Genomic DNA, 25,154 nt, shown 5'->3' with positions numbered 1-25,154 from the left:
AATGTCATTCTTGAGATATTGATGACACAAAATTGTCCAGAAAGAAAGAAGAATAAAAAGAAACGAGATATGAAACTCGTCACGCTGACGAGTTAGGTGATACGCTTGGGGTCATCAGGTGTCGGTCATCTGTGATCGACAAAGAAAAGAATGTGATATAGGCACCTTGAAGTTATATTGAGCTTGCATGCAAAACCGTTTCTCTAACCACTCGGCCACGGGACATCCCCGGAAATGGTAAGGCAAAAAAGAAATGTATAGAAATTACAGGGGGGAAAAGTCAATGCCCACTCAATAATCGTGGCCGCGTGAACATGTATTGCATTGCTAGACGGAAATGCGGCCTTGTAACGACTGATGTCGCTATGCCATTTCTGGCAACTTGGGAAAAATACGCGCCGTAGACATAAAGCCTATAATCGGCTGGTTTTGATACCTTGCCTTTAATCACAATTTTCAGTGTGATGACGTCATCAAAGTACAAAACAATGACATGGTCTTGAAAGACAATTGTTCAAAGTACAACACCTCCGTCGTCGTCATTACATACTATGATCGGTTTGACAAAGTCAGCCTGCAAAATTTTGCAGCAGTCGAAGCAATGTGGTCTCCAACACGAAAAAAGAGGGATATGGTGTGTGTCTGTTTGTCTGTGTGTGTGTGTATAGGTGCGTTTATATACGAACGTGATTTCTACATGGACGAATATGTAATACAAAATTGAAGAAAAAAAGTAAAATAGCTAAGTATTTTGTTTCGTGATCTTGTGGGGTTCGAACCCGCAACCTCACGTCTCTGAGACGTCGCCTTTAACCACTCGGCCATACGTCTCGGCGAGAAAATATGAGGAACGTAAACTTATGTATGTGAAAGCTGAATCGGGAATCGTTTTGTCCACATTCCATTCTCATTTTCAGTTTTAAACTGCAAAATTGTCAACCTGATGATGAGATTTCAAAAAATAAAATGCATGATTACTGAAGCTTATTGTCTCAGCTACAACATACTTAAGTTTCAGAGGAAATGAAGCAAAATCAGCTGAGAGAAAGGTGCTTAAACGTTGTCAAGTCAATGCATAGTTTTAAAAAAAATCACCTCCCATAGACATAACACGTAAACTTGTCCGATTTTGCATCTCTACCTTTAATCACAATTTAAGGTATGATGACGTCATCAAATTTCAAAACCATGACTTGGACCTGAAAGGCAAATGTTCAAAGTACAACATATCTGAATTTGGGATAATATTGAGCTTAAACAACAGAGATACGAGCAAATGAATGTCAGAAACAGTACCTCAAAAAAATTAATTCCACTTTTTTGATTTCAGATGATGATATGATGACGTCATAATGTATTTAGGGAAATATTGATACTTGAAACGTTATTTTCAATTCATATGCTTTTGTAATATGCAATAAAAACATAGGGTCACCTGACGTTTTAAAGAGCTATGGCGAAATAAACAAAGACATGTTTTTCGCTATATTTCCACATAGACGCGCACACGAAATTTCAACTTTGACGCCAGAGCATTCCTTTGTTATAGGTCGAAATTGATCGGAAATCAATGGATATTAATACTTAATGTATCAGGAATCCAAATCTGTCAAAAAATGTGCATTTTCATGTTGCTTACGCGCACTGCGCGCGGAAATGCGCGGACGGACGCGAACGCGCGGAACGCTTAAAATTGTCTGAAACTTCGAGATTTCCCATTGGGAAGTCGTTTTAAGCGTTTAAAAACTTTGACGCGCGCTAATGCGCGCGTAATGATGTCCTAGGTAATTAGCATTAAAATGTAAGATAGAGCGTGACCTGAACTTTACGTCCAACGAAAATGATACAGAAATGACCTTTAGTTATGAAGTTATGATCGATCATGTAACATGGTCCGAAAATCACAAAATGGCGCCTAGATGACGTCATAGATATGTTACTGTCATGAAAACCTTATTGTGGCTAGATATTGTCATGAGACATGTTGACTGAAAATGTCATGTTATTCCGTCATGTCAATGTTGAGATATTCACGACACAAAATGTGCCAGAAAGAAAGAAGAATAAAAAGAAAGAAAGGAAGATTTTGACAAACACAATAGGTGATACGCTAAAAGCGTATCACCTAATAAAGAGAGATTTTGACAATCACAATAGGTGATACGCTGATAGCGTATCACCTAATTAAGCTATCTAAAAAGATAGTAGTAAGTGTACTGTACTACAATATTTCTCTGAAACAACGAGCCATAGTTTATGTAGTTATAAATTATTATTTCTCATGTCATCACTTTATATCAACATTGTGAGTTGTAGATATTCATTTTTCATAAATTTGCTCAAATCAAGCCTCAAAAGTTACTGCTAACAACTTGAATGCTGAGTAAATTACAACCCTTATATACATGCCTTAAGAATGACACCAGGATGTTTCTACTTTGATCATTATTATAATTTCATTCATTGGGAGTACTTAAGTTAAAGATAGTTCGTCTGCACCAGTCCTATCGCCGATTTGATGTCATAGAAGTTCAAGGAGAGTGGCGTTGAGCACATGTTGGTAAATCCGATATACTCAGGAAAGATTTGTAATGGCATACATAAATCCCTTTCCAGAATTGCATAATAGACCTGCTTTATGGCCAGACATTTATTGATGATTGCTCTTGAGGAACTCACATTCTTGGATTTTGTGGCTCAAACTACTGGAGTTAAAGTGCAGTATATATAAGAAAACTGTGTAATAACAAACATATGAATCTTGCTCTGAATTGTTCAACGAACTAGCCCTAATGGATACAGACTTTCATTTTATGTGCACGCTGCTTGGAGACACGACTCTTCAAAATGTAATTCTACTTGACGTCACAGACATGATCATGCCGCCATCGTGCGGTGCTCCTGTAGTCTTTTTTTTTTTCTTCTCGAAGACGACATATCCCTTCCAAATCTTACACCTCACTATCATACTAAAGAGTATGTTTTCCTCTCTGTCTCTTCTCCTTCTTTCTCTCCTATTATTTTTCTTTAATTTTCTCCTTCTGCTCCTCCTATTGTTTTTTTTTTCATCTTCTTGTTTAGTCAGCGTCTATGTGCTGTGTGCTTCAAACCATAGGAGCTGCAGCTCCATGTTCAGACGTGTTTATACTCGGAACATTCATTGCTTGTGATATTTGAGAATGTATACATTGGACTAATCGATGGAGAATGTCTATGTGTAGCACGCTGTCGTGGTCGTTCCAATCAAATAGGTGGGCATCCATGGATGTCATGAATCGACACTCACGATAATTCACTATCGACTGAGCCACGATCTGCCAAACACAAGACAAGGCACTCTCCAGAGCTGGTGCCGACAGGCGTAATTGATCTCGTGTATACTGTTCACGTCGTGCAACTGTATGGGACGATCGCAAAACTTACAGAAAAAAAAGGAAAAAATACATCCTATATTGATATTTTGTGAGTTAGCTCAGTCGGTAGCGCGTCTACCTCACGATCAAACGGACCCCGGTTCGATTCCCGGGTCCCACTGAGCAATGCTGTGTGTAATCTTACCGCCTCTGGCCAAACACTCTGTCCTTTGGATAGGACGTTATGGTATATAAGTGGAGGTCCGGTATGTGAGAGAGTCACAACTCATGCAAAAAACAAAACAAAACAAAAACAAAAAAGATCCTTCATTTATTCATCGCAAAGGGCAAGGTGTTAACCCTTGAAGTGGTCCCGCCTTACATCCAACTAAGGGCTTTTTACACTTTTAAATTTTTGCTTATAGTCCCGTTCCAACGGTGGGGCTAAGGGGGGGGGGGCCTTAGCCCCACCGTTGGTACGGGACTATCCTTAGCCCACTTTCTGTTTACACTCGTTTTTGCCAAAGTGGGCTAGCCCCACCGATAGTACGGTACTATCTGGCCCTGCAAAATAGCAGAGTTAGCACCGCAGTTGCGGTGCCAAGCAAGACTAGTGAGTGTAAACAGAACGAAAAAATAATCCTGGGCTAAGCGACGGAGACGAAGTCCGACCCTCACTGACCAATCAGAAACGAGGTAATCAAGTGCTGCCGGTGCGTGCGTGTGCGTGTACAGTATACACAGCGTAATCATGAATATTCATGTGGTTTGGAAAGTACCGGACTAAGAAATACGAGTGTAAAAAGGTCAGTTTTCTCCTTAGTCCCGGACAAGAGATAGTACGGGACTAATTGGCCAGTGTAAAAAGCTGAAAAAATTGGTACGGGACTAACGATAGTCCTGGGTCAGAGAAAGTCCGGGGTTAAAAAGGCTCTAGACCCCATGAAAGACAAGCTATACAGCTGAATATGGGCTATCCAGCCATCTTCTCAGATGAATGAAACAAATGAAACAAACAAACAAACAAACAAACACAAGCCTTATGATAATCAACATAATGATAAGTATGGTCTTATATTTCTCCAGGTTAGCCTATAAAGCACTAGCACTGTATTCTCCTCGAGTCTCTGCCATTATCATTATCATTATCATTCGTGAATATACATTGTGGATAACATGCCCCGCCCAAGGATGTAAGCACAGGGTATGATTTGAAATCATGAATTTACGTCCAAGAGCTTGACGCCGCATTTCACAATCCCCTCTTCAATTTGCACGTACAGCTGCAATGAGATGTCTACGACGCGTGCAGAATCATCGCAAACTACTTAACCTGCTTAAAGCATATGAATAGAAGAAATGTATGCTGTGAAAGCGAAAAAAAGGTCACAAGATGAAATGTCAGACATCTGGCAATTTACGTTGAGTTCAATGACTTGTAGGTATTTATTATACCATGTACACCCTGCCACAAATTTGCACTCGTGCCATTGGGTTAATTCTAAAGATCTCATGGTTACAATTCGTTATTGCTAAGGTTCGTTAGTATCATCTTTATTATCTAAGTTTTGTTTTTCTGATTAACGAACCTTACGACCAACAAACCTTATTTCATTTTTGGATTAACAAACCTTCGGAATAACGAACATCAACCATTTTGTATCTGCATGAACACTTACGCACAAACTCATCACTAAAAACACACGTACATATCGTACTAAACGTAACAACTCTCAGAGAAAGCTTGCAATGTTATGTTTTATAATTTCAGTTATGGGAGTAAAATCCTCATCTCTCATTGGTTGTTGCCAAGCCGCTGCCATGGTAACTGCCTTCACAGTAAGACGCAAAGAGGAGTGCATTTAAACCTACTGTAATCTGTTGCTTACAATAATATGACACCAATGGAAGTGTTCAAACCTAATTGCTTGTTGTACCAAACTACTGCAGTATATGATGTCCTTCTGTACGTATATTTTATAGTAGGTTTAAATTGTTATTAAGCGTCGATGCACTTTGCATGTCATTTTCATAATTATTTTGATCATGCTTCACCTGAAGAACCAGGGATGAGACCTTCACTTTCGGAAATTATCATGAGAAGGGTCCCCCCGTTTCTCTATAATTATCTCTCTTTTTCTCGCTTGTGGGGATATCACCGGTAAATTATTTAGGAGCATATTATATCCAGCACTAATTGTTATTCCCTCCAGAATTCATCTGTTCTAATGTGTTTGGTCTAGTTTCACCCGATTCGATAATCAACAGAAGCAGCTAGCTAAACGCGTAATAACGATTTGGGTCCATAGTCATGTAGTAGTAGTAGTAGTAGTAGTAGTAGTAGTAGTAGTAGTAGTAGTAGTAGTTGTTGTTGTAGTAGTAGTAGTTGTTGTTGTTGTTTTTGTTGTTGTTGTACAAATACCGGACGACCAAGTTTTTGACTCTTTTATTTAAAAAAAATACATTTTCCAATTTATGTTCATGTGATGTTAAAAATTCGTGTGGAGAAAACAAGGAGCATGCTCAGTGCGATATGCGTTTAACCTTGCGCCTCCACCTAGGTAATCAAAATAATGTTTCGTTTGCTCATCAACGAATTGACCTTAAACTGCAATTATCGAGGAAAGTGATGCGTTACCTGGGAGGATCGGGCTAGCCTTTTTTGTGGCCCCTCACACTGTCATATTGTTTGTTTGTAGTTTGTAGTTCCATTAAGTCATTATTCGTTCTCTTGTGTATTTTCTTATGGTCCCATATCGTACAAGCTTTGCTTTTTGGTGGGACCCTCCATTTCCATTTCCATTCCAATCCTTATCTAATTTGTACCGTGCATAATGTTTATACCTTAAGAAATACAATTATGTTGTTACTCATGATCACATGTATTTTGTTAATTTACGTTTTTGACATTATTAGAAATATATTCGGCTAATGCATTGTATGTAATTTTCCATGTTTATTTAATAGAAATGAAAATAAAGTTGAATTGAATTAAACTGAATTGCCACAGCAGTGGCAGTCGTGAGCGAAGAGTTGGATAGTGAGTTAGAGCGAGGGTCTTTTGAGATCTGCGATTATGATTATTCTTCAAGATCGGAAGAAAGCCTAACCAAGCATCACTCTTTCCAATCAATTTAGTCGCTGAATAACTCAGTTTGTCACTTAGACTAATAAAATCGATTCCCCTACCGACTGTCAGTACGAAGTGTGTATGCACGGGGTTCTTTTGACGGCGCTCTCCTGATCTCGATTTTTGCTATCAAATAATGCTAGTAGCAAGATTCTGGGATTCAAAAGCGTAAGGTATACAATTTCAGACCAAACTTGCTGAGTCTTGGCTCTCCCTGGTATCTTGACTAGTCTCTCGTCATAATGGTTCTTTACTTGCGATCTTGCAATCACTACAGGAGGGGGGGGGGCGTTTGGCAAAAGCTAGAGAGGAGCTAATCCCCCACGAGGGTTATGACGCAATAATCCCCTTATATAAATAATTATCAATATGTGTAATCAGTTCTTCATTCGTGTTCTAATTTTGTTTCGGTTCTAGAATCTCCTAGGAAAAATGTATCCTTATAGACCCACTGATCGATTTCACTATCCCTGCATGCCTGGGCATTTGTGGGCATCATTAGGCATGCAGTCTTATGAGGGGGGGGGGGAGCTATGAGGGGAAGGTAATAACATGAATAAGCTTTAGAACGCAGCATTCGGAGAATGTCATTGTATTGTGGAAGACCTGTAGCGGATGAGTTGTTTGTTTGATTGTCTGTTTCCATTCATACAAGCACACCATTGTAGGGGCAACACATTATTAATCAAATACATGGTTGCCATGCGAGGGCTACCATCTTTGAAAAGAAGTGTATATGGTGCTCCAACCCATTTTCCATGACTGACTGCCATATTCTATGTATATAATCCATTTTCTGTGTGTATAAATACCGTATTTTACTGTCATTGGCCTCTCATGTCGATCATGCAGCTTTGCATGATCAGAAACTGTGATGATGATTATTGCCGCGTGCCAATTGGAAGAGAGAGGAAGGCACTGAATTTTGCATCGATTTGTCTGATCCCAAGTCACCAATTAAAGGCATTAACAAGGAAATCATCAAAAGTACATTACACATCGAGGCTGCAGGTTTTGGTATGTTTTCGTTATGATGAAATTATCACCATTAACAATGCGTGGTTTTCACTGTGATCCATATTCCTACATCAACCCCTATATTCCCATAAAAAAGTAAAAGAAAAAATGTAGTGGCAATATATGTATAACGAATCTTGAAAAAGGCGTAGGACGCCGCAAATTTGAGTCGAATAAACTCATGTTTTATTGGCCAAAAATGCATTACCAGTTGTTCTTCATTTTTTCTTGGAGTCAATGCGTGAAATCTCAACATGTTTATATATATGTATGATATATACAGTATTATATCATTTATATATATATATATATATATATATATATATATATATATATATATATATTTCTTTGCTCAAAGTTTTCTATATATATATATGAAATTTGAGATCACTTTTCATTGAACAATACACGCTCTAAAATCCAATGGGGCATTTTGGCAAATAAGATGAGGTATCGAGGTGCGATTGAATAAGTTTCCATCTGTGACTGCATTCCTAGATGATGAGAATAATTACGTTCCAGGAGATATTGATGGCGTATGATTACTCCTCATGGGCTCCTGGGAGCAAAATGCCGGAACACTATTCATAATTTAAAATGGGCCAGACGTGTCTTTTCGGGGAGGACCGCCATGATTTCACGCCTCGATTGATTGGCGGCTGATTAAAATGGAGAAATGATACACTCCCAGAAGGACAGAGGGGAGGGTATTATACAAAAACACGCGCGCACACGCACACATATGCGCGCACACCAAGGAGATACAGCTGTATCATTCACCACATAATCTCTTTGGGCCGGGCACAGACACATGCACGCACACTCAGGTCAGACAGCTGTGATTTTTCGATTCAGAGGCCTAAACGACTCGAATTCTGTTTGTTGTTTTGTTTATTTGTTGTTGTTTTTTTCTATGGGCGGGAATAGCTCAAAAACATTGCACTTGTTCCGTCAGGTTGGGGTGAACCTTGCACGTGATTATAATCCCATTATCTTTGATGAGTGTGATCCTGAAAATTATGCAAGTAACCAAAATGTGCACAGATTTGCAGTGTGTGACTGTATGAAATTTTAAGACTCATCATTTTAGACCTCTCAAAAAGTTTGCCTTTTTTCGTTTGTTTCTTTGTCTGTGTGTATGCATGACAGAGTGTGCATGGTGTACACATTCATTATTGTCATCATTGCGCATTCTACACAGAAAGATATCACCTGGAAATACAAATAAGCCGGTGGCGTTTTTCGTAGGCGATGCTGCAAACAATATTTTGTTTTCGATGATGGCACACATGAATAGCTCCATCGACGAGATATAACCACTTCGAGTTTGAAAGCTAAAACTTCGAAAGATTTCGAGTTCAAAAGATAAGTCACACAGAGACACAAGATCGCAATCACATACAGAACAATGTTGGGCGTTTCAGTGATGATGAATGTACAAATTTGATGACATAGGTATTGGAGCGGTGCCAGGTAAAAATGGCAGAGGTAAAAATGGCAGGGGTAAAAATGGCAGAGGTAAAAATGGCAGGGGTAAAAATGGCAGAGGTAAAAATGGCAGAGGTAAAAATGGCAGGGGTAAAAATGGCAGGGGTAAAAATGGCAGAGGTAAAAATGGCAGAGGTAAAAATGGCAGAGGTAAAAATGGCAGGGGTAAAAATGGCAGAGGTAAAAATGGCAGAGGTAAAAATGGCAGAGGTAAAAATGGCAGAGGTAAAAATGGCAGGGGTAAAAATGGCAGAGGTAAAAATGACAGAGGTAAAAATGGCAGAGGTAAAATGTTAGAAGTAATGAGGGTGATTTCGTCAGCGATAAACGTATGAAGAGGTTTTGAATGATAACCTAGCCAGAGCAAACTGTATTTATCGAATTATCACATCCAAACTGCAGATTTGAAGAATGTTTATTGAATGTTTTAAAAAGATTAGAGCACTCTCAGTATTCTGAGTATGAATTAAGTGCAGTGGCGTAATCTGTCTGTTCAGAGGTATGATAAACCAGCTAAGAGCCTAGTAGGCCTATGGGAAATTATTTTTGTTATTCAGTATTATTATTATTGTTATTATTATTATTATTATTATTATTATTATTATTATTATTATTATCTATCATTATAAGGGGGTTCCAACAATGCTGCAAAGCCCTTAAACAGTATAATCCTACGTTGTTTCGCCAAATGAAGTTATCATACACACACACACACACACACACACACACACACACACACGAACCCACTTTTGGTATAAACATATACTTCTACACGCAGATATACATACTCTCACATACACACTCTTACACAAACGAATTCCGCTCATGTCCAGGCTGGCATTGTCATTTATTTTTCATTTTTTGAACTGTTTAGTGTAAAGAAGTGAAGGAGACATGCGAAGGAAACCGCTAATTTTTCACCTGTTCTATGTTAATTTCTCACATTTAGGTTTCGTAGGAGCCTATTTATCTCACAAGGCCTGATCAGGACATAATGTAGAAGTAAGAAATGAATACAAAACGCAAAAAAACAAACTAGAGCAGATGTATCGGCAGACATAAGTAAGCTCTTGCAAAATATTTTATTACATTGTTCAAGTATCACATGGCGCAAAAACAAATATCTCGAAGTTTAATGAACACTTTGTGGTCACTTTACAAACTTATGCCTATTAAAACTGGAGACGAACTTTAGCAATAAACTGTTCTAGTGAGAGAAAAAAACCGATAGTTTGCCATGGGATTTCTTTCAATCATTGTTGAACGAATCCGCAGGCGAAAAAATGTAAATGTTTGATGCCTTTCAAACTTAGCTGTTGCCCCAAAGCATTGGCGTAAATCCCGGAACACGCCAGAATCAGGTCAATAGCACCATTAGACCCAGAGATAATCGCAACTGTAGATTTCAAATGGCGACCATTTTGAAATCCAATATGGCGGACATAAAGAGAGAATTCCAAGTGGCTCAATATCTGAAAACGTTCGCAATATGTTAATGTACATTATTTGTGCCAAATTTGGCGCTTGTATCACAAAATGCGCGATAGGTTTGCTAAGCTGCGCCACTAAGAGTATTTAGTGATACCGCTATAATATGAAACATTGTTGTGTAATTAATGATTTGTTTAACCCCTAATTTGGGGGGGGGGGGGGGAATGGGACATCAAGAGGGGAGAAATGAGACAACCTGGAGAGAAATTGGATAACCATCATGACCAAAGTAGGATTTACATGTGCCGCGGGGAGAAATGTAACCGTTGACTGCCCTATTAAATTTCTCCCAGTGGTAACAGAAACAGTAAAAGATCCATGCCAATTTTTCATACCTGCATGTCTGCTATCAAGCAATTTTATTTTCAGAAGTTTGCACACTTATCAAAATACCTATTAACATAGTATAGGACCTACCAGATCTATAGTAAGTTTGATATTTTACTGATAAGATGAGTGTACCTGTAGAGCTGTAGAGCGGTTAATATGTCCATTTTCAGGTGTACCGAGGCTTATCTTTTTACTGATATAATTGGATTTTTGCCTGGCCAAGCATTTTTCAAGTTACATGAGTGTCCCATATTTCTCCCCGTGTCCCATTTCTCCCCGGTCTCCCCCGTGCTTTATTTCAGAAGGCACGAAAAGCGCGTATTTGGAGAAAGGTGTCAGAAACATGAAGAAAAAAAATCTGTCACTTTTACCTCGTCCTCTTGCATTTCAACGACTAAATTTTTATCAATGGCATTTTTATCTCTAGCATTTTGACCACTGACATTTCGACCACAGACAACTTTACCTCTGACATTTTTACCCCTGCTATTTTTACCTCTGCCATTTTTTATACCTCTGCCATTTTTACCTCTGCCATTTTTACCTCTGCCATTTTTACCTCTGCCATTTTTACCCCTGCCATTTTTACCTCTGCCATTTTTACCCCTGCCATTTTTACCCCTGCCATTTTTACTTCTGCCATTTTTACCTCTGCCATTTTTACCCCTGTCATTTTTACCCCTGCCATTTTTACCTCTGCCATTTTTACCTCTGCCATTTTTACCCCTGCCATTTTTACCTCTGCCATTTTTACCTCTGCCATTTTTACCCCTGCCATTTTTACCTCTGCCATTTTTACCTCTGCCATTTTTACACCGAACCATTGGAGCATGCATCCATTGAGTAGGCCCCGTGTCTCATATCTCAAGTTCCTAACTAAACTATTCGTCTCTCTCTCTCTCTCTCTCTCTCTCTCTCTGTTTTGTTTAGTTCAGCAATTTTAGCATTCCTCCCCATTTCCAGCATTTCTGTATACTTTCTTTATTATGTAAACCTATACATATCTTTTCTCATACATTATGATGTAATCTATGCATTCAATTTCGATAAATTATGTATCATATGTTTCTGCTGGAAATGGAAAAAATAGATGGATGAAAAAATGAATAAATGAATGAATGAATGAATGATGACGCCTTTCCAGGCATGGCGCTGTCTCTTGGCTTAGAATAATGAAACTAATTACTAGTACGTTGGACTGTAGATCGAAACTGTGTTAATAAAATATCAAACAATTTCAATACTAAGAATAATCGCATCTTCGTGTGTCTTCGTGGCATAGTCACAATAAGAAGTATACTCGTACATATATGTCCGCAGCACATGCAACGATGGTTAGCATATCACGAAGAAAGGAAATGGCATAAAGGTTGTTCTCACCAGCTTAGCTCGGACTGTGCGAGAGTAATCACATTTCGGCGCAGAACTTATTCAGTAGTTGATGATATAGTCGATGAAAAAAAAAAGCGCGACAGCTCTCACAACGAGCTTTGATATTGGTAGCTGTATCAAAAAACGTGGCATAATAATATCCCGTATTGATTTTGTCTCTTCGATTTGGTAGATGCTACGCATGGCAAAGAACTGTATAGCAGGTGACTAGTTTATAGGGTAAAGGGGGGGGGGGTGAGAGGGGAGGGGTTAAGTGATTTGATATAAATATCAACTTCTTGTCATATGACCCAATCTTTTCTGACCTTATGTCTTTCTCTTATTTTCTTTCAATACCTATCATACGAAGGTATTTTCGTCGACACATTTAGATAAAACTTTCGGTAGACTTTGATGTAAGTATAAAGAAAGTGGATTTTCATGATTTCGTGTTAGAAGCGTTATGCCTAACAACTAAAGCGTTTTATCACCAAACAGTAAAACATTTAATATCGCAGATATAATTATTGCTGGTCCTTACTACCAGTTTATCACTAAGTTTCCAAACATTTCAGTCTATCTTTTCTGTTTTTATTATCTTCTAGTTTCTGTTTTATTATCTGGTTTCTGTTTTACTATCTTCTCATTTTCCTTAGATCCTAGAACGTCGTAGTTCGTTTGATGTTTTCCTTGTTTGTAATCGTGTTTTTCATGCCTTGTTTTCACATTTGTGCAAGACACTTATCATGATATGTGAACGAATCGCTCCCTCCATCACGCGTGCGTTAGCATTGCGTGTCCACAATCTCATAAACTCGCGTGAAATGTCCAGAGTCGGAATTGCTAACGACAGTTGCCGCGGGCGAGCCGGCATACGATACGTCAGTTATAGAGGCTCGAGCTGGTTCGATTGAAGTGTCGGTGGATACAATTCCAATTTGGTTTAAAGGACCTGGTGTTCATCTGCATTGTTTAAATCGTTCCATATGACCTATGTCTTCAAAACAACAACAAAAAGTCAGTGTCTTCTGATAAGTTACATGGAGACGAAACTGTGCTTTCCCTTTAATTCTTGTTTAAGCAGTAGGGCTTACTGCCAAAATGCCTAAGGGGATGAGATATTTTCCACGAGACCGCCATAATTTCAAGGTTTATTGATGTCCTTCAAATTAGCCCATTAATGTGAAACTTAGACCATGAAAGATAACAATTAATAATTGTAATAAAAATTATGATAATTGTGCTGGAAACAAGCGCATCGTCGATTCCTTTGATCTCATTGTCGTTATATTTAAACTTTAAAGATTGTGATTATCATACTATGAATGTAATATTGTTTTTTTCCTATTCTGTTGTCAGACACACGTGTTGTCATTTTCACATATGATTTCCTTGAAAAAAAATGCAGGAATAAAATCGAACTGGACTGAACTAAACTGAACTAATGAAAATAATGGATATTAAATAATATTAAACATGATAAGATTTTGTTAAAAACGATATCATAAATGCTGATGATAATGATAACAACAGCAACAATAGTTATAATGATGATAATGATGATTAGAAATGATAATGATATTAGTGATAATCGTAATCACTATTTAACACACAATCACAAGCATCCATGTATCTGGTGTAGATGAGGAGTATTATATCCAAATTGATTACATAATTCACCCAAAATTATTACAGGAAGCAATGACACAATCACCTGAATGTCGAATACCACTTTATTGTTATTATCATTATTGTTATTATTATTATTATTATTATTATTATCATCATTATTATTATCATTGCTATTATTGTTATTAATCATTATCATTATCATTATCAATATCATTATCATTATATTATCATCATTATCATTATTATTTATTCAACATCTCAGACATGCGTACATGGGTAAACACAAAACACATTTGACTTCACATATCAACTAGAAAATAAATGATAACGCAGAGACAAAGCACAAACTAAGAAAAGAAATACACTGCAGATTGTGACATAAAAAAACAACTCTGCCAGGGGCACGAAAAGGTAAACTTGATTACCATTACCCGCAGGTCTTCTACCCCACACCCCATAAACTGTGTCAAAATCTGTGCGTCAAATAGCACTTGATACATTGTATTAGTCGCAGTAAATTAAACATGCAGTCATACAGGAAGAAATGGGGAGATAGATAATCTAAATATTATGTCATTTTATCTCCAGGAGACCCGAAAATGTCGCTTCGATACTATTGAAGTTAAAGGAGGTTTGACGAGTTCTGATATCCCTCTTGTGATGTCATCAGCTAATGTGGTATAGAATGAGCTGATACCCTGCACAAGCCATTTTTGGTTTTAATGTGCTATCTTCAGACAACTGTTAATGGAGAGTTATAGATAGAGAGCTTCGGCTCTCGTCTGTTATGGAGCCATTTAGCTCATCGCTCATTTGCGCACAAGCAAATGTCAGCATTCTTAAAACGAGAATCTGTGATGAGTGTGATGCGTGGATCGAGCGAGGACACTGCAGCTCTCAAGAATGATCACTAACCGGTTTCATTAGGCCCATCCCTCCTCCATTACGTCATGATCGCACCATCCTTTCCAAAGTTACCGAAAGGGAGATGGACAATCACAGTGCGGTGATCGATTCGTACTGTGGTACTTTTTTTTTTCACGTTTACATTTTCCCCTTTAATCTGCATTGCTGTTTTTTTTTTGTTTCAAACAATTATTTTATTTCGATTTCATCATCCATCATTGATTACAATTCAATATTTAGTTGTGTTGCTTGCAGCGTGACATTTCAAACGTATATCAAAATATTACAAAATAATTCTTAGGACTGTCATTGTGTCAATTTCCGATTGTTCTACTACTAGTATACAATACACAGTAACTGCTTCACAAATATAATCATCCCCGCAATAATTATAAGGTCAATTGTTGTTAATGCCTAATGGGTCAGCAAAACCAAAATGTACACTTTACGGTGATCGATTCTTATCATGGTACACTGTCATGACTGTATTCATTTCAGTTCTTCCCATTTTAATAAGCACCTCTGAGATTTATATTACGCTCTTGCGTGACTCTTTTTTCTTCTTTCCTGTTTAATTAGTGGAGCAATAATACCTGATGAAAATATACGGGTAAAGACACTCTCACCCTCACAAACACACATCGTATAAACACATAAACATACGCACATACAGAATGCAGTTTCCAGGATAATCAGGATTAGTTTAGCAATTCATCATTACTAGTCACTATTCGAAAATTCCTTCCTTGGAAATTTATAGCATTTTGTTCGCAAGTTGGACATTATTCATTACTTTAACCTAAATCGATGAGTCGATTATGGTTATGTTTTATTTCTACATCTAATGATATATCAAACAACAATGACATAATAAAGAACCATAAGTGTAAGTAAATAATGACAAAAATAAACCAGAATTCACTCAAGAGATAGTGTGTAAATGCGGTATTGAATGAGAGAAAAAAAGAGGATTAACAGAACATACTACTATCATTAGAAAGAAAGAAAGATGCGAGGAAAATTCAAGCTAAGGCAACTTGCAAGGTCAATCTGTCTAATTTTTGCTGTAAGGTTGGTATGACCTCCGAGTGCATGCAGACACGTGGATGTTTTATTGTTTTCATTTGGTTAAAGAAATATACCCCCACTTTTGGTAACACTGTCATATACACATTGTACTCTAAAATATACTGAATGGACGTTTTGTGCCTTTTTTCATAGGTAGTTTTGGGTGTGTGTGTCTGTGTTTTGTAATCTAATTCATCACATGGCTATAAGAACAAAACTAGGAGTTGTGTGATACCTACCTGGCAGGAATGAACAGAGCACAGAAAAATGAGGGTATAGACAGTCTTTCTTGGCAAGTTAAAAGCTTTACCTCGAGCAGTCGAGTGGAAAACACACTCGTCTTATAAAGGAGGGCGTCTGCTATTCGATCCAGGAGATAAATCTAGCCATGAAAAAAAAACACACAAAAAAAACAACAACCAAAAAATTCAAATACGACGAAGACGAAAGATGAGTCACGCTGCATGCACGTTAGGGTAATACCTGTAATGTGTGTTTATGAATACCTCCTTCGACAGAGCCTTATCCTCTCGAGATATAAACGCGAAACGACATGCACATGATGCAGAAAGACGAGGATAAACCGAGGGACCCATTAGATAGCAGACGACATGACTTCGCTCATTCTCATTGGTCAAACCACCTTGGGTTAATCCATATCTAATACGATGGGTATTGGCATACGAAGAACAGCAGGAAGTGATCAGGGGCATGTCGCTGACAACTGTCATTAGTATGCATACCTGCATAATCAATGAACAAATAAACACTGAAGCCATTTCCATCTCGAGTCATTTTTTTTAAATTTCATCATGTTGATACATAATTATATGTTTTGCTCCCCATATTTTCTAACAAAACAATTAATCACTCAATCAATCACTAAAATCAATCAATGACATTGTCACTAATATAAAGATCAAAAGAAATTAACGAATGACATTCAATTCAATTCTATCAAACCTTTTCGTTTTATTCGTGTCAGTTTTGATTTCAGGTAGTTTTATGATTGAGTTGAAATTTGATATTGAGCAAGAGGGCATTCGAATTTGGTGTTGTGAATACATGTAGCGTTTTCTGACGTTTTATTTAATATTCTTATGACCAGATCGATTCTTATCGCACGACCAGTAAGGATTTGCTCCGCGAGCTCGACCGCTGGTTCCTGGCCGAGTTCGACTTCCCCTTCGAGGAGCACGAGACGTGCTGGGACATCCGGCAGCGGGGCGAGGTCGGTGAGACCATCCTCCATCTGTGCTACCTCAACAACACTGAGGTGCACATCGCCATCGCAGAACATCTCCTTCATCTCTACCCCAAGCTCTGCCTCGACGTCTACGAGGGGTTTGAATACTATGGTAAGTTCCCGACGTCAAACATCGGGCAACCTGTGGAAGAGTTTATCTCTTCAATGGGGTTTGTAGATTTCATAATTGTTTTCCCTAAAAATCCAACCCGAAATAGGATGTGGTGGTAAAGGTGGTAAATGAAGACCTGTACATTCGTTCATTTCCTTCATTCATCTTCCATCTCCTACAGAAGCATGTAGATATGAATTCTTACAGAATATGAAGTGCATAATATTGACATTACAATGTACAATAAACGGGATTTATAACTGTGCAATTAGTAAAGAAGGCTTAAAAAACGAACAAACCCAAACATTTAAGTGTATGAAAGTGTATGAAAATGCTGGAGACAGGCGTGCTGAGGATTAGGCAACATGGGGGATGGCTCATATACTTGTCTCAATGACTATCGCAATAAAAATGAATTTCATCAACACATTCTTCTGTATGGAAGGCTTTGTTTGACCCGTCAATTTCTCATTGCTTATAATGCAATATACATTATGTGATCATTGCCTTGTATTTCTGCTCATATGAAAACGGTCTAGTAGCAACAGCTAGAAATATTTTCACCTTCTCTAAAATCAGGCGAGTCGTGTCTTCATCTGGCAATAGTCAACGGGGATCTGAACTCGGTGAAGCTACTGTGTCGGTGCGGGGCAAATCTTCAGCAGCGGGCAACAGGCAGGTTCTTCCGGCCGACGAAGATACTCATCGAAGGTAAGAAAAATCGCTGAATGTCGTAGCAAAGAATCCGTCACACTGACGAGAAAGCCCTTACCAATATAGTCTGGGTGCCAAAGCCACTTTTTGGGCCTAACCTTGTTTTACCGTCCACCCAATGTTTTTTGATGGTTTTACCCTATTTCGGGGGTGCTGAATCCGAATCTGGATGATGCAACTCTTGCATCCTTGAGGGTTTTGAGATATTCAAGATGGCCGCCAAAATGGCCGCCAAAACCGGAAATTCCCACGTATTTCCTTCTAAATGGTGAGATATTGAAAACAATTAATGGATTTACCCTATTTCGAGGGTGCTGAATCCGAATCCGGATGATGCAACTCTTGCATCCTTGAGGATTTTGAGATATTCAAGATGGCCGCCAAAATGGCCGCCAAAACCGCAAATTCCCACGTATTTCCTTCTAAAAGGTGAGATATTGAAAACAATTGATGGTTTTACCCTATTTCGAGGGTGCTGAATCCGAGTCTGGATGATGCAACTCTTGCATCCTTGAGGATTTTGAGATATTCAAGATGGCCGCCAAAATGGCCACCAAAACCGAAAATTCCCACGTATGAGTCCTTCTAAATGGTGTGAAATTGGAAATAATTGATGATTCTCCCTATATGGAAGGTGCTGAATCCGAATCTGGATGATGCAACTTATGCATCCATGAAGTTTTTGAGATATTCAAGACGGCCGCCAAAATGGCTGTCAAAATGGCCGCCAATTAAAACCGGAAATTCCCATGTATTTCCTTCTGAATGGTGAGAAATTGAAAACAATTGATGGATCTACCCTATTTGTATAGTGTTAAATCCGAGTCTGGATGATGCAAACCTTGCATCCTTGAGGGTATTGAGATATTCAAGATGGCCGCCAAAATGGCCGCCAAAATGGCCGCCAAAATGGCCGCCAAAATGGCTGCCAAAATGGCCGCCAAAATGGCCGCCAATCAAAACCGGAAATATCTATGTATTAGCTTTTAAATGGTGAGAAATAGAAAACAGTTGATGGGTTTACTCTATTTCGAGGGTGCTGAAACCGAATCTGGATGATGCACCTCGAGATAGTCAAAATGGCCGCCAAAATGGCCGCCGAAACGGAAACTCCAATGTATTTCCTTCTTATAAATGGTGAGATATTGATAACAATTGATGGTTTTCGTCAATGGCACAGTTTGAACTTGCTGTATATACAGTGAAACCAGCTCTACTGGGTATCTTTGAGTTGGTACGATACAAGTGTGCCAGCAATAATTAATCCTTCAAGACTACAGATGCGGTTGAATAATTGCAAGATTACACTGTTTCCTCTACACATAATGGACAAGTTTTGAACACTAACAATTAATGCACAAGACATGTTCATCTAAATCATATTGTGATAGTGATGTAGAGAAGGGTACTGAAATTACCCAACATTACCTGCCTTAATCCATGAGCAGTTTTAATCTCTTTATCCATGAACACTCAAATTGGTTATTTGGTTTATATTGGTGGTCTTGATGACATTGTTGAAGACACGAGTGGGACATTTTTATTGTTATGCTTCAATTTTTTCTTCAATATGATGTAACATTATGTATGTATATATGTATATAATCTATTACAAACACACACTAGCGTGAGGGGACGGACAAATCACAGGTAACGCGCCTTGGAAAAGAAAAACTGAATAAAAATCAAACGACAACATGGAAGGTAATAGTTGATAATCCAGTACTTACGAATATCATATAATCGCGCAGAGTGCTTTTGAAATTACCCTTATTGATATCTACTATAGTGGTCATGGATGCAACCATTTCCAATGACCTAATCAGAATATGCGACAAGTTTCACAAGAATACGAGGCGAGACTCGTCAGAATACAAGACAAGTTTCAACACCAAATACCAACATGCCATAATTTGATTTTACTCTATTGATAGCCGAAAATGATTAACTTTACATCTATGGAGCCATATTATTGGAGACCACAAGCATTATTTCATAACAATTATGCATAAAGACATTTTCAATCGTATCTTTCTTTGCGTTTGTACGTTTCAGTATGATGTCAATATCACTTCTTCTTTTTTCCAGTACGTGTTAAAGTTCCGTTTGAGACATATCGGAATATCTCAGTATATTACAATACCATTGTGACTGTCATTTTGACTTTCAATAAATTTTGGCTGATTTGACAAATTCGCTCAACTGAGTTGAATTCAAGAATACGAATTATTGCTTTTCACCCTGCATGGGTTTAATCTCCCGCTTCGCGTTGGAGCACAATACTTCACCATTTCATTATATAAGAACATGTTAAAGGTAGGGAATCCCATTTGCATGCCTTAAATGAAGAGTTGTATAAACACAGTGGTATGTTGAAGAGAGTATCATTTTAGAAACTCCCGTAAAGTATTGAAAGCGGAAGGTAACATTTAGTACATTTTTATTGACCGTTAGATTTTGATTTGAATTTTTTCGGGGCTCACCGTAAATTCCAGTACATTACTAGGCTAGCTTTGCAGACCCATGCACTGCATATGTGTCCATCATCATATTTTGTGAAGAAAGTTCATCAAAACTTACAAACATTTCTATAAATACATTCTTGCCACACACTCTATATGTTATTACATCAGCTCTTATACTTTTAGATTTGTGTTTATAGATGAAAAATACAGAAGACTGCAACAAAAAGGCTTAGGTGTGGCTGACACACAGAACTACTGAGTAGTTGAGTTTTGTGCATTATGCAAATTGTAGATAACTGTTGACTTTCAAATTTCTAAGCAGTGGCCTAAACAAGTCCCCTGAGGTTCATATGTAATGTTTTGCTGCATTTTGGGAGTTCTGTAAAAGGTATCCCCTACCTTTAAGGAGTTTCCGTTCATACAGGACATTTATAGATGTCCGAAAACCTTAAAGACCTTCAGCACCCTCGAAATAGGGTAAGACCATCAATTTATTTAAAAAATTTTACCATTAAGAAAAAATATATTGACATTGGAATTTCTGCCACTTATTTTGGCTGTCATCTTGGACGTCTAAAAACCCTAAAGAATGGACGAATTTCAACAACCAAGTTTCGAGGGTGCTGAATAGGGCCTAAAATTTACCCATTTTTGACAGTTATTTTGGCGAAATTTTCGTTTTTGACGGCCATTTAGGGGCCATTCTGGCGGCCATCTTTATTATCTCAAAACCCTCAAGGAAGTAAGAGCTGTATACTGGAGCTTCAAATTCAGCAAACTCAAAATAGCGTAAAACCACCAACTGTTTTATATTTTACACAATTTAGAAGGAAATAGGGGGTCTACATATGAATTTCCGTTTTTCGCGGTCATTTTTGGCGACCATCTTTATCTCAAAACCCTTAAGGATGCAAGAGTTGTATCCTGAGCTTAGGATTCAGCACACTCAAAATAAGATAAAAACCACCAATTGCTTTCAAATTGTCACCATTTAGAAGGAAATACATGGGAACTTCCGTTTTGGGCGGCCATTTTAACGGCCGTATTGACTATCTCAAAATCTTCAACAATGCAGGAGTTGCACCATCTAGATTCTGATTCAGCACCCTCGAAATAGGGTAAAAAAAATCAATTGTTTTCAATTTCTTACCATTTAGAAGACGCAAAGACGTGGGAATTTTCGGTTTTGGTGGCCATTTTGGCGGCCATCTTGAATATCTCTAAAACTTCATGGATGCAAGAGTTGCGTCATCCAGATTCGGATTCAGCACCCTCGAAATAGGGTAAAACCATCAATTGTTTTCAACATCTCACCTTTTAGAAGGAAATACGTGGGAATTTCCGGTTTTAATTGGCGGCCATTTTGGCGGCCATCTTGAATATCTCTGAAACTTCATGGATGCAAGAGTTGCATCATCCAGATTCGGATTCAGCACCCTCGAAATATGGTAAAACCATCAATTATTTTTAATTTCTCAACATTTAGAAGGAAATACATGGGAATTTCCGGTTTTAATTGACGGCCATTTTGGCAGCCATCTTGAATATCTAAAAAACTCCATGGATGCAAGAGTTGCATCATCCAGATTCGGATTCAGCACCTTCCAAATAGGGAGAATCATCAATTCTTTTCAATTTCACACCATTTAGAAAGAAATACGTGGGAATTTTCGGTTTTGGCGGCCATTTTGGCAGCCATCTTGAATATCTCAAAACCCTCAAGGATGCAAGAGTTGCATCATCCGGATTCGGATTCAGCACCCTCGAAATAGGGTAAAACCATCAATTGTTTTCAATATCTCACCATTTAGAAGGAAATACGTGGGAATTTCCGGTTTTGGCGGCCATTTTGGCGGCCATCTTGAATATCTCAAAACCCTCAAGGATGCAAGAGTTGCATCATCCGGATTCGGATTCAACACCCCCGAAATAGGGTAAAACCATCAAAAAACATTGGGTGGACGGTAAAACAAGGTTCAGCCTCTGGCACCCAGACTAATATCTTTCCGCGTGATCTCAAGGTGTGAACTGATTGCTGCTAAAAGAAGACAAAAAAGGAAGAGGAGCGGAATCTGGCCCACCTTAAAACACCTCAGAGCAGTTAATTTGAGCCTAAACATGTCCGTTGGGAGAGAAGGGGGCGTTCAAGTTCTTCCCATGGAGAATGACACCGGCGGTAGCTAGGGCTAGAAATTTTACACAGAACTATACTCCCCGTTGGTTTCTTACTTCGTCGATTGCCAACAGCGTCATCAATCAAACCTCGTATCTCCTCGGCACACCAAGCCACTTCCGTGAACACCGAGCACGGGAATGGCAACGTCCAGGTGTTTTTGTTTTCCCTATGGTGCGCCAAAAGGAATCATGTCTGGTTCTGTTACATATCACTTCCCCACTAAGATCTTTGTTACAAAATAAATCGTCAAATGGTGATTTATTAATATTGCTATCGATTTTGACATGAGAATACACGTTTTGGGTGATTTTGTATCGAATTATCGATGTAAAAAAAAAAGGAACAGACATGGTTTCTTTTGGTGCGCCATAGCCGTGCTCGGTGTGGGGAGGCCTGTAGTGAATATTCTTAGTGTGGAAATGGACTTTTACAAATAAGGTAAAACAAACACAACCGTGGTGGTTTCGATAAATTTGAGTTTATACAGTTTATACTCTTTGCATTTTGATTATTTTGTCGCGCTTGTTGCTCCAGGAGAGTCTGGCAAAGACAAAGACGTCGGTGATGACGACGGCAGGGGACAGGCCTACTACGGAGAGTTCCCCCTGGCATTCGCCGCAAGTCTCGGCAACAAGGTCATCTACGACTTCCTGATCGAGGAGAGCGTGCGGGTGGAGCGACGAGGAGAAGTGGCCTCGAGGGGCTACGTGAACCCAAACGATCAGGACTCCTACGGCAACACCGTACTGCACATGGTGGTCATCAACAACCAACTGGTAAGACGTCACCATCGACAGAAGAATCATACGCTGAGTCTAATTTTGGACGATTGGATGATTGATTATCATTATTTTTCTGCCTTTTCCATTGCAGTTTGATTATTTCTTGTCGAAAGTTTGCCTATAGCTTCACAGGATTCACAGGGAATTGAATTATTGAATAGAAGTACATGTCGGCCTATATTGTTTAACGTGGCCGTCAAGGAAGCAATGGGCTTTTCTTAGAGAGTATCATGGGACTGAAGCCATTAAGCCCATTTCAAAAGACTTGGTATTGAGACAAATTGTCTTGCCTATAGGGGCACAACCTCTGCTGCTATCGGGAGATTCGAACCACGAACCTCCGACAGTAAGACCGTAGTCTTATATCCACTGAGCCACAACATCTCCTCATTACGTAGATGTCCTTGTTTTAACAAATAGGTCCTACCAATGTATTGCCATCTTAGCCTAGCAGATGGAAATCATATTGATAACAAAATTTCGATGAGTCACAAATTGTCTAACATTCCCTACAGGATATGCTTAGTCACGTGGTACGTCACAGCATCATGCCGGCCAGTATAGAGATGCGGAACGAGGCGGGTCTCACCCCACTTGAGCTCTCGTTCCGACTCGGTCGCTGCGGCCTCTTCGACAGACTTCTGGATCTAGGAAGTCAGACCCAGTGGAGCTACGGGCCCCTCTCGTACGTGGCCTACCCCCTACCTGGTCTTGACTCCATTAGACCTAACGGACAACTAGGTAGGAACACTCCATTACACACTCAAAGTGGATCTGTTGTAGAAATTCAGACCAGTAAATTTTCTGGACAATCGGGTAAAAAGAGAATGAATTTACCGAAATTAAAGGCTTCTATTTGCAAATTTTGGTATCGACTGATGCAATTACACACATTTGAACTAAGACAAGAAGTTAAGTTTCAATGTATATCTCAGTACTGTAATAACTTTCCTTTTTTAAAACTATTCTTCATTGCTGAACATTGCAACTCTCGAATCACCTGGTAGACAGGTTAATATTTCTTTATACAGAATTTCAAAGATTTGTTGTTGTTGCTGTGTGTGTGTGTGTTTGTTCGTGTGTTTTCAATTTGAGTGCAAACAATTATGGAAGACTTTTGATAGTACCAATTAAGACGTTTCTACTGTGTTTGACTAATATTACATATACGTGTATGCTTATTATATGACAATGATCTTGAAAGTGAGATGATGTTCCACTTTAAATGCAGTTAATTTCTTTCTAATATTTCAACTATATAATACATTGTTCTCTGATTCTATTTTATTGTATTGTATTGCATTGTACTCGGTTCTATTCAATATTCTATTCTATTCTATTCTATTCTATTCTATTCTATTCTATTCTATTCTATTCTATTCTATTCTATTCTATTCTGATAAGTGGATATCAGACGAGATGGATAACCTTTTTTCAGCTCCATTCTTTGTTGTATTCTGAGAAGCGGATCGAACACAATGATGAAAGATGTTTTTTGCGAGAACGCTACCAGAGAGAAAAAAAAAACATACATAACACACCGTATGAAAATTGAGATAACTCATCTCTTTAGAAGCAAACCAAGCACAAACGTCAAAGAAATTGGTCGTGGTTGATTACCTCCTCTCGTCAGCTTCAACGCTTAACTCGTCGAGCGCATGTCACTCAGAACATGTTGTGTTTGATGCTGCCAGCTACGCTAATTAAGGTCTTGTCATTATCGCTCGTGAGTCTACTTCTTCAGCTACACTCCACCGCATTAGTCTCCACCGAAGGAACTTGCCCACGGATGAACATTATCATTTCCATGACAAGCCTCGTGAGAATTCAGGAAGAACGAGGAAAATTGTGAATCACTTATAAGACACTCGCG

At 38.6% G+C, this 25,154-nt stretch overlaps 1 protein-coding gene across 1 annotated transcript in view; it reads left to right on the top strand.

The window, feature by feature from the left end:
- The window catches only part of LOC139731137 (transient receptor potential cation channel subfamily V member 5-like), a 44,696-nt gene that overhangs the window by 7,768 nt on the left and 11,774 nt on the right, over window positions 1-25,154 (top strand). The window contains exons 2-5 of the mRNA XM_071642021.1: window positions 16,895-17,144; window positions 17,724-17,855; window positions 23,034-23,275; window positions 23,797-24,022. Of these exons, the coding sequence (XP_071498122.1) occupies window positions 16,895-17,144; window positions 17,724-17,855; window positions 23,034-23,275; window positions 23,797-24,022 (850 nt within the window). The remainder of the gene's footprint in view (window positions 1-16,894; window positions 17,145-17,723; window positions 17,856-23,033; window positions 23,276-23,796; window positions 24,023-25,154) is intronic.

The sequence above is a fragment of the Diadema antillarum genome, unplaced genomic scaffold, assembly GCF_040938485.1.
Source record: "Diadema antillarum isolate AM-2024a unplaced genomic scaffold, OU_Dant_1.0 seq00000358_RagTag, whole genome shotgun sequence".
Lineage (NCBI taxonomy): Eukaryota > Metazoa > Echinodermata > Echinoidea > Diadematoida > Diadematidae > Diadema > Diadema antillarum.
The sequence above is the reverse complement of the archived record's forward strand: the minus strand, read 5'-3'. Positions and strand labels throughout refer to the sequence as shown.